At 56.6% G+C, this 10,981-nt stretch overlaps 1 protein-coding gene across 1 annotated transcript; it reads left to right on the forward strand.

Annotated features, from left to right (window-relative positions):
- The first annotated feature begins 4,435 nt into the window (after nucleotides 1-4,435).
- Nucleotides 4,436-10,615, forward strand: GPR142 (G protein-coupled receptor 142). The gene is given in 4 exon segments (XM_030837557.2): nucleotides 4,436-4,477; nucleotides 4,479-4,530; nucleotides 5,362-5,520; nucleotides 6,164-10,615. Coding segments are annotated over 4 exon segments (1,125 nt in total). The 3' UTR covers nucleotides 7,036-10,615.
- The last annotated feature ends 366 nt before the right edge of the window (nucleotides 10,616-10,981 follow it).

Raw genomic sequence — 10,981 nt, forward strand, 5'->3', positions numbered from 1 at the left:
GCTCCTACCACCTGGCACAGCGAGTCATTCCTCTTCTGGGAAGTTTAAGGCTCTCCAAAGGGCAGGCAGAGGGCTCCAGAACCAGTGGCCGCCACCAGCGCAGAGGGTCGCCGGCCCCCTCCCCGGATCCCAGGCTCAGCCTCCACCCTGGCACAGAGCACGAGCTTGCCAGCGTCACGGCTGGGGAGCCGTGGTGAGCCGGCTGCAAAGGAAGGGCCTGGAAGAGAAACACGGCGGCAGCTCAGGCTCCCACCCCTCCCCCTCTCCCATTTTGGGGTGGGCTGGCTCTCCAGAAAGGAGGGCAAGGGTCTCAAATAGGGGCCCGCGGGGTAACTGATAGCATTTTCGTGTTCTTCTCTGAAGAATGTTCCTGGGAGGGTGATGAGCCTTTAGGGAGGTGGGGGCTGTGACCAGCACACCCCTCACCCCGTGTCAAGGTGAGCTAAGATGGCAGGGCTGGGCATAGAGGAGCTGCACCCGAGCCTGTGCACCCCTGCACGGAGCACCCCTGCCCAGAGCAGAGCTGGCCACCTCGCTGGAGGCTGGTCCTCGGCAGGCATCCCACCCCCCGCCCAAGCAGCCCGAATGCAGGCATGGGGACTGGAGATGCCTGGTCACTTCCTTCCTGTAATTCACCTTCCCAAGAGGTCTCCCGTCTCTTGGTTCACCTTGTTGGAAGGCTTCTTTTACCAGTTTCTGTCCAACCTCCTAGTGTGATTTTTCCCATCTCAGAGTTCCAAGGAGACACACAGCAGACCCAGTACCCCACCCTGACAGTTGGAGAAACAGGCAGAGAGCTAGGTGGCCGTTTCAGCTGGGTTAGTACAGAGGAGAGCTCTTCTAAGGACAAAGGAACAGAGAGAGGAGGGTGGCGTCTAGAGCCCAAGGGTTGTGTGTTATGGGTGGGCAGGTGCTGGGGAGGCCTCACCTTTTCCAGAAGCAAGTAGGGCCTGGCCCCGATCTCCATGGGAGGGAGTCCTTCCAAGTTGATGAATTGAAATGGTGGAGGTGGGGTGCGCTCCTGAGAGATCCAGCTCAGTTTCTCCTGAGGCTGGGTCTTTAACTGGGGATGGGTGGGAGCCCTCCTTTGCTCTCTGGATGCCAGGGACCAGCTCCACGCATTGATTTCTGCCCCGGGCTGGCACAGAGAGACCCAACAGCTCCACCCCCCTCTCTGGAGCCACAGAGAGAGCGGGAAGTGGGTCTGGCACCTGCCTCGTCCGGGTTGGCAAACATGTAGCTGTCCAGCCCAGCGGAAACCCCTCCCGGCTGTCCTGACCTTCACGCCTGGTTCCCCTCGTCCAGATCCACCATCCCTTGCCCACTGGCTGCCTGCCTGCCCTTCCCGTGGGCTGCACCGCCTCCCTGGCCCAGCTCAGAAAAACAGAGCCTCAGTGTGACGGGGGTCGTGGCCTCTGAGGGCATCCCGGCTTCCATGTGCAATGCTCTCCGACAGGAATGTTGATGATAAAAAGATGACGCTAAGAGAACCCGCTACTCAGAAAATGGTCTTAACTCCAGCCTCCCTGAGGCGCTGCATCAGCCCCTAGAGGTGCGGCTGCCTGCACTGGAATCTCCCACACTCCACCTAGGAGCCAGGGCACCCGTGTCTTCTCAGCATCTCGGCGATTGTCATGTACACCCCCAAGCTAAGGTCTACCTGCTAGAATTACATGGATGGCATTTCAAGTGTGCGGGGATCGGGGAGGTCCCAGGTTACCAAGAAGACTCAGGAGGGTCACCTCTGACTCCCCATCTCTGAGAGGCTCCACCTCTTACTAGCTCTAACTTCTGTTATCCCTGAACAGAAACTTCTGATTTAGAAACTGGCTTTCCAGGAATACGCATCCTCCGTTCTCATTTTCTTAGTCTGAGGTTTTCTGGAGTGTGTGTGTGTGTGTGTGCGCGCGCGCTATGTATGTCTGCACACGTGTATGTGTGTGTGGTGTGTAGGTGTGCATGCGTGTGTTTTGTTTTGGCCACACCGCACAGCATGCATGATCTTATTTCCCTGACCAGGGATCGAACCCGTGCCCCCTACAGTGGAAGCGCGGCGTCCTAACCACTGGGCTGCCAGGGAATTCCCTGCATGCGTGTGTTTGTGTGTGTGGTGTGCGTGAGAGTCTTGGAGCTGGAGAGAAGAAGGAGGGCGTTCGCCCTGCCCAATCTTGGAGATGGAAGATCTGAGACAATCTGTTTCATTTTGCCCTGTCGATCTGGAAGCTCCATAATTCCTTGAGAGCAACTCTGAGCTAGAACAGAGAGCAGTGTCGCTTCCCACCCGAGGCAAGGGTATCTATAACTCAAGGGACTTGTCTGAGGTTTCACGGCTCAGAATGGGCAGAGCCAGGATTCAAGTGCTGCGTTGCTGCTTGACTTTTCTTTCCACAGCCCCATACTGTCTTTTCTGGGAAGCTACTGTGTTGGCGAAAAAGTTCATTCGGCCCTTTGGGTAACAGCTTATGGAAGAACCTGAACGAATGTTCAGTAGCCAATGTTTCAGTAGCCATAGGTGATCCCCGTGGGGCAAGGGATCTCTAGTGCTGGAGAAGCAAGCTTGGGGCAGATATAGAGTTTCTGGATCTGTGGCATGAGTGATCAGACACAGGACGGCGGAGGGGTGGGCTCCCAGCCCCAGCCCCACCCCAGCTGCACCTGTGACGTCTCCCTTCCTGAGCTAGGGAGCCCCCAAACGCTTAGATTGGGGATGAGCGAATCCTGAGCTTAGGTTCCAGGCCACGTGGATTCAGGGGCGCACAGCGATGCTACACAGGAAGGAATTGCGCCCTGAAGTAACTGACATGATACTGAAAGCTTCCCCTGAAGCCGGGCTGTCCCGCGGTGGCACACCTGCCTTCCTGCCTCCATCCTGCTGTCCCCCGACTGGAGGGCCTTCCGCATCTGAGTGCTGTCCGCCTGGCCCACTTCCTCTGCCCGTAAAGCCCGAGCTCACAGTGGCCTCGTGCTGCCTCAGCCCCTGCTCTTCCGGAGAGCAGATGGTGGGAGCGAGTGACCAGCGAACAGCTCTGGGGGAGGGACAAACCCACGTTCAATTTCCAACCTCCACTTGCTAGCTCTGTGGGCTTAGCGGAGTTGCTGGCCTTCTCTGAGCCTCGGTCCCCTCTTGTGTGAAACGGAGGTAACCTGAGTTAGCTTGAGGGGCTGCCGGGAGGGTGACACGTGTAGGACAGGGTAGGTCCTCAGGAAATGTCAGCAGAGACCCTCACACCCGGCTGTGAACGGCCCCCTGCTCATCCACAGCGTCCTGGCGCAGGGAGGTGGTGGCCTGAGGAATTACCTGTGCTCCTCGCACCCTCTGGGGCTGGAGTCCTGGACACTCTGCCTGGGGACCTGAGTGGGTAGTGCCTACTCTGGTCCCACTGTGCCACCCAGGGGACCTGGCCAAAGCCAGAGGGCTCTCGGAGGACTTCAGGGTCAGGCCCCAGCCAGCAGGGGTCAGCAAGGCCTCTGTGAGTTCCAGGGCTGCGCATGGAGGTGAGGCTGGGGGTGGGCGTCCAGGTAGCTCCAGCCCAGGAAGTGGGATCTAACGTAGGGAAACCAGCTCTGGGACGTTCCCAGAGGGTGAGCGTGGGAAGCGAGTGCTGGCTGGGCCTCAGCTCTCCTTGAGCCACTCCACACGTTGTCCCGGGTGCCCTCCGTGGGCTGCACCGGTCGCTCTTCCCCGCATGGGGCTGGGGAGCCGGCCGGGCACAGGTTCCAGCCTCTCCAGGGCGCAAGCCACGCCGGATGGTGTTGATCTGCCGGTGACTAATTTTCCTTAAAGGATGGTCCATTTCACCACGGCCAGGAAAACAACGGCTTGCAAGGAGCCGCTGGGTCTGGGTTTCCCAGCGCTGTTGGCAGCCTGGTCAGGCTTCCGCTGGCCTGGTCGTCACAGCCAGCACTGGGCATGGCTTCCTGCCATCCTTCCAGGCCAACAGCCCGCCAGGGTAGTCTCCTTCTCGTCCCACCACCCGCAGCCACCGCGGCACTGACTGCTTCAAATCTGGCCCATGGGGCTTCGCTCCAGATCTGGGTCCTGCCCAGGGCAGCCTCAGCTCTCCCTCCCCAGCACGGGTTCCCTCCCCCCAGCCCCCTCTGAGTCAGCTCCTGGAATCTGTCTGCCTTTCCCCAAATGCCTCACGCCCAGGGTTTGACTGCCAGACCGAGGCCAGGCCGGTTCCCAGAGTGCCCTGGAGCACGAGGCAGCCCAACCAGAGCCCTGATGCTACCCCCCGCCCCAAGGTCTGCCTCCCAGCCTCGCCCCTCCCCTGCCTGTGCACCCTCCCCATCCTGGTTTGCTCCGGGCCTCTGCCCCGCCCTCCCCTTCCCCCTCCTCCCTCCCCCCTCCACCCCACCTCCCTGCACCAACCGTCAGGCTCCGTCTGCACCGCTGGAATAATCCTGGGGCAAACAACCGCTCAGAGAGCCGGCGATGATGAGAGCGCGCTGCTGGGACCACCGGAAAAAGCCACGGGGTGACCCAGGACTCAGCACCCAGGAGCATGCGGCTTGCAGGACAAGAGACAGGTAAAGTGTCTGGGGCCAGGGTGGGCAGGGACAGTAAGGTGGAAGGGCCAGTGAGGAATCTAGAGTCCGGGAGAGGGGAGCTGGAAGCGGATATGGAAACGTCAAAAGCTGGAAGGTGGAACCTAGACTCCTGAAGTGTGGACTAAGAGAGGCAGGGACCAGAGCATGAGGAAGGTCCTTATCCCAGACTGGCCACCTGCCAGCTGCGTGTGACAGCAGGCAGGTCACCTTACCCCCTCTGGACTCAGTTTCCCAGTCTGAAAACCGGGGCCATTCCAGCTCCGATAGCACTAGGAGAGGGTGCCCTCGAGCGTAGAAAGGAGCAGAACTCAGTAACGTCTCTCCTTAAAGAGGGGGGTGGCTGTTGGCATAGTGCAGCTGCCGTGAGTTACTGTGGGTCAGGATCACCCGGGACGCTTTAAAAACACAGCTGCCCAAGCGCCGGTGCAGACCCTCTGGCTCAGGCCACCTGGAGCAAGGCCCAGGGCCCCACCCCCAAACCCCCTCCTGACCGTGACTAGCAGCCCGTTTAGGGCCCTGCTTTGCAGGCTGAAGACCCACCAGGAGCAAATATGATCGAGAAATAATCTCCGTGTCAGCAAGAAATGCCAACAAGTGCTTCCTCCCGCCAGCGGGGGAGCCGGGCCACTGCGGGGTGGGCTGGGGTGGAGTGTGCTTGGCTGGAAGCGTTACCGTTTGGCTGGGCCTGACCACAGGGTCTGCACAGAGTGGGGGTGAGTAAAGCCCTCAGGGTCAGGGGCAGGGTAGGGCTGCTGCCAGGCCAGGCTGGAAAGGAACCAAATGCTCTAACCCACCCTCTGTGCTTCCTAGCGGGCCAGCTACAGGTGACGCCAATGCTCACACCCAATGGCAGCGGGCTGAGCCAGGAGTTTGAAGGCCATTGGCCGGAGATCCCAGAGAGGTCCCCGTGTGTGGCCGGGGTCATCCCTGTCATCTACTACAGCGTCCTGCTGGGCCTGGGGCTGCCTGGTGAGTGGGGAGCTGGGTCTGGGGTCCTGGGGTTGCCCAGAAGTTGGAGTCCTCCTTCAATGGGTGCCAATCCTCTGGGCTGACCCCTGAAACCCAGGATCATAGACCCCAGGGCTCTCCTTGCCTTTGTGGGGTGATCTGGGTCACTGGAAAGCCAAGCATAGTGGGGAGTAAAAGTGAGGGGCCAGGAGTTGGGGTGCTCTATAGCTAAACCCAAGTTTTCACCACAGCAGACAGCCCCCTTCTACCCCCAGGAATGGGCACCTCCTAGGATGACTAAGTTTGTGCATGACCGCCCCCAGCTCCATCAAAAGCTTCCTGTACCATCCACTGCGTTCAGAGAGCAGAGCTGGGGGTCGGGTGGGGTGTGGATGCAGGAAAGGACGGGTGGAATTAGGGAACTGCCCATCCCTGTGCCCGTTGCCAGGGAAGCTAGTGTATAAGGCAGTGGCCTACGGCGCATGACTGGACAAGGCAGGGCTGATCTGATTACCCTTCCGGACAAAGTGAGGTTTAAGAAGTGTCTGGAAAGAGGAAAAGAAAAGCCAGAACCAGCAGGTGGGGAGGGACGATGAGAAAGCAAATCCGAGGAGCCCTTCTAACGCCTCTGACCTCTCCCCTCCCTGACCTCGGTTGCCATCAGTCAACCTCCTGACCACAGTGGCCCTGGCCCGCCTCGCCGCCAGGACCAGGAAGCCCTCCTACTACTACCTTCTGGCGCTCACGGCCTCGGATGTCATCACCCAGGTAGTCATCGTGTTCGTGGGCTTCCTCCTACAGGGAGCAGTGCTGGCCCGAAAGGTGCCCCAGGCTGTGGTGCGCGCGGCTAACATCCTGGAGTTTGCTGCCAACCACGCCTCAGTCTGGATCGCCGTCCTGCTCACGGTCGACCGGTACAGCGCCCTGTGCCACCCCCTGCACCATCGGGCCACCTCATCCCCAGGCCGGACCCGGCGGGCCATCGCTGCTGTCCTTGGTGCTGCCCTGCTGACTGGCGTCCCCTTCTACTGGTGGATGGACGTGTGGAGGGACGAGGACCCCCCCAGCACACTGGACAAGGTCCTCAAGTGGGCTCACTGCCTCATCGTCTATTTCATCCCTTGCGGCGTTTTCCTGGTCGCCAACTCGGCCATTGTCTGCCAGCTACAGAGAAGGGGCCAGAGCGGGCCTCGGCCCCGGGTGGGCAAGAGCACCGCCATCCTCCTGGGTGTCACCACGCTCTTCGCCCTCCTTTGGGCGCCCCGCATCTTTGTCATGCTCTACCACCTGTACGTGGCCCCCGTCTACCGGGACTGGAGGGTCCACCTGGCCTTGGATGTGGCCAACATGGCAGCCATGCTCAACACAGCCGTCAACTTTGGGCTGTACTCCTTTGTGAGCAAGACCTTCCGGGCCACTGTCCAGGAGGTCATCCATGACGCCCACCTGCCCTGCACCCTGGGGTCACAGCCAGCGGGCGTGGTGGCGGAACCTGTGCTGAAGCCTGCAGGACTGCCCAAAGGGGCAGGACTGTAGAGGAGGAGCCCATGCAGGGAGCTTGGGGCGGCTCACAGCCAGATTCCTGGGGTCTTTGTGGTTGCTTCCACAAAACTTTATCAGTACCCTACTTTGCAATCTGGGGATGAAAGGAGAGGCTCCTTCCTTCAGGGGTGGCTTCCCAGGAAGCTAAATTAGTGTTGGTTGAATGAATGAATGAATGAGTGAGTGACTGAATAGATGGATAGATGGATGGATGGATGGATGAATATGAGTTGTTTCCAGCCCACCCCTTCCTGGAGCCCACCTCTCATTCCCTGAGTTGATTACTTCTCCGGCTTCTAGTGGCAATGCCAGGGAGAAAGGGAGATGTCTGCTGGATTCCAGGCCTTTCCTGGGCTGCGGGAACCAAATGCAGGGGGCTGAACAATGGGAGACGGGCTGCCTGAGAAAGGGAGTGGTCTTTTTTTTTTTTTTTTGAAAGGGAGTGGTCTGAAGCAGATTCAATGCCCCAGCCCTGGGGCGACATAACCTCTGGGGTCTCTAGCATCCTGGACTGATTAAATCCCTGCCCTGGAGCCAGAACAGGTTCAGGGCCCCAGAACAGCCCTGGGGAGGCACTTTCCATAGTTGCTGAGGACCAGGACTAAGAAAGAAAATGTCCTCTTAGCTCAGGGGCCAGGAGAGCGGAAGGGGCCTCCCGGCCACACCCCTAAGCTCACTCCTCTTGGAGAAGAAGCCTCTTTCTCCACCAAGGGGAGGAAGGGAGATGGCTCCGCCGATCTGAGACTCTGAGGGGCTCTGCTTGGCCCCTCCCAGCCTCCCTCCTTTCAGCCATGCCAACCGGGAGAGGCAGCTGGGAGAGATTAGCAGACAAACCTCCCACCTGCTCCAGGCACTGGGTAAACACATTAGCCGTCTGCTCTCTGCTTTTAGACCAGATTGAGCTGACCTTTCCCCTGAACGTGAGGTCCAGGCGGGCCCCCACAGGCACGCAACCCCTTAATGGGATCACAGAAGGGAAAGAGCCAGTTCTGTGCTGGGCAAACAGTCGGTGCAAAATAAATGCACTTGGCTTTCCCCCTATCTTCTCTACTTCTCCCCACAGCAGAAATGTCCAGGAAGGGACTTTCAGCCACACCCAGAAGGAGGAAAAGGCAGGTCCCCAATCCTTTATCCACAATTCTAAACTCCAAAAACTCTGAAAACCAAGACCGTTTTCCTGAGTTTGCCACAAACACACCAGAATAGATACAAGACCACATATGTCTTGGTGTTGTCCCACTGCATAGGTTCCGCTGCAGACTCTCAGCGGGCGTGATTTTGCGACCACGCCCTACACCCTGCCGGAATAGAGATCTGTTACTTTATCTAAACCATACATTACCTTCCTCTATTCTGAAAAATTCTGAATCCTGAGACACCTCTGGTCCCAGGAGTTGAGAGAGAGGATTGAGGACCTGGAAGTCCCATCACTTTTGCCACAGCAAGGTCTCAGCTGGCCCTGAGTGGGTCTGGGGCATGGCAGATTCCCCCATGGTCACTGAAGCAAACTTGGGTCCGCTTGCCTGCTCACAGTCAAGCCAATCTACTGACACCCGGTTGTGGTGAAGGAAAGGGCAGCATTGATCGCAGGGCGCCAAGCAAGGAGTCCAGGCGGCTAATGCTCAGAAGGCTGCAACTCCCCGATGGCTTTTAGGGAACGGTTTTTAGACAGGGTGAGGGAGAAGGTTGCAGGGTGAGTGATCAGCTCGTGGACACTCTTCTGATTGGTGGGTAGTGAGGTAATCAACATCATCAACCTTCTGTTTCCAATTGGTCTGGAGTCTACATGCTTGTGGGCAGCATACAGTTAATTTCTTCCACCTGGTAGGGGTTTCAGTCTCTGCAAAACAGCTCAGAGGACTTGGCACAGAGTATTATCTATAGCCCTTGAGGAGGAACTAAAGGTCCTTGACTTTGCTTAACGATGAAACTATTATTATTTTGTCTTGTTTGACTGTTTTCTTTTTTCCAATAAATGTATTTCCTTGTAATTTAACATACCAGACAAGGAGTTCGGGCCTTTTAAGCCCTAGCTGCCTGGACTCCTTGCTTGGTGCCCTGCAATAAACGTTGCACTTTCCTTCACCACAACCAGTGTCAGTAGATTGGCTTTACTGTGAGCAGGCAAGTGGAATCAAGTTTGGTTTGGTAGCACTATGTGCGCACAGACGTGTCCGTGGGTAGAGCTGATGCACCAGAGCTTCATTCCTTGCTTAAGGGGGGGGGTGCAAGTCCAGGTACCCCAAGAAGGGGCACAAGAAGGTGAGAGGAGGCCTTCCCCAGCCCAGCCCCAGGGGCCAAGTCCACCCTACGGAGGATAGGTGCTTTTGATGCAGAATCAAATGGAATGTCTTGAGGGAGAGACCCCCCTCCCCCTCTATACGAAACCTGTGGGGCCCTGCAGGAGAGCTGCCCAGTACCAGGGGGTACCCTTGGCATGGAAGGCAACTGTGGTGGGGCAAGACTGGAAGCCTGGGACTTTCCTGGTGGTCCAGTGGTTGGGACTTTGTGCTGCCACTGCAGGGGGCATGGGTTCAATCCCTGGTCAGGGAACTAGGATCCCGTGTGCTATGTAGCACAGCCAAGAAAAATAAATGAAGATGGGAAGCCTCTTTCAACTGGCTGGTGGGCTGTCTTCAAGGAGACAGAAAGATTCACTCACCTGTCCCCAAACACCAGGGAAACCAGGTAGTTCCAGAAACAGGTGAGGAGGCTCTATTGAGGCAGGTAGCATTCTGCACTGGTGGGGGATTCAAGCCATGGGAATGTGGGTGTCCCTATTGATGTGACCTCACTTGTACCCACAGGCTGAAGCGACATCAGTGTTTTCAAATAACCCAGAATACTGAGTATTGCGACCATTTTACAGACAGAGGAAACGGAGGCACAGAGAGGTTCAGTGATATGCACGTGGCCCTAAGCTGGTCAAGAACACCACTGAGACTCAAATTCATGTCTACTGGTCCCTGTTTCCTTCTCAGTCCACCCGTCACCTTGCAGGTGGTCTCAGGTGCAGAAGATTAGAGGAAGGGCAGCTTCAGGGCTGCTTGCATCACTTGTAACTTTTTGGTTCTGGACTTAACAGATTCAGGAACAAATATCATATTTCTCTAATAAGATGCATTAGGTAGCAGTTCCTTTTTAATATTTTTGTAACTTTTTTTTTTCTTTTGTGGTACGCGGGCCTCTCACTGTTGTGGCCTCTCCCGTTGCGGGGCACAGGCTCCGGACGCGCACGCTCAGCGGCCGTGGCCCACGGGCCCAGCCGCTCCGCGGCACATGGGATCTTCCCGGACCGGGGCACGAACCTGTGTCCCCTGCATCGGCAGGTGGACTCTCAACCACTGCACCACCAGGGAAGCCCTATTTTCGTAACTTTTAATAAAAGGACGAGATCGTCACTGTGACAAGCATGTCACTGAAATGGGAATGAAAAGTATTCTTAAAACTGCTCTTGATGACTAATAAGAACCTGCAGTATAAACAAACAAACAAACAAAACAACTAATACTAAACTTTCTTTGGCTTATTTGTATAGAAATATGTTAATATAAATGTTTCAGACATGACATGAAATTTCTAAAATTCTTAAAAAAAAAAACAAAACTGCTCACGTTTCCTTTATGCATTTCTATTGTCAAACTCTCAATGGCTTCTGGAGAACAAGACAGCAGGGGTATGGGTTACCCTTCTCGCCTCCATCCCATCTGCTGAAATAGCTTGGCTAACGGAAATCCCTTTTGGAATTCTAAGTTTTTTCCTTACAGGTCGCCCCCCCAACCCCCACCCCACACACAATTTGTCAGTTGATCTTATGTTCTATTTTTTAACCCTTTGTTAATATTTAAAGACAATGATTTTTCTAGTGTCTTTCACATCTTTCCAAGTCTATATATGATTTTTGCTGTCTTCTGGTCTCTACATCCATGTGTATTTGTCT

Source organism: Globicephala melas, chromosome 20 (assembly GCF_963455315.2).
Source record: "Globicephala melas chromosome 20, mGloMel1.2, whole genome shotgun sequence".
In the NCBI taxonomy this organism is placed as follows: Eukaryota; Metazoa; Chordata; class Mammalia; order Artiodactyla; family Delphinidae; genus Globicephala; species Globicephala melas.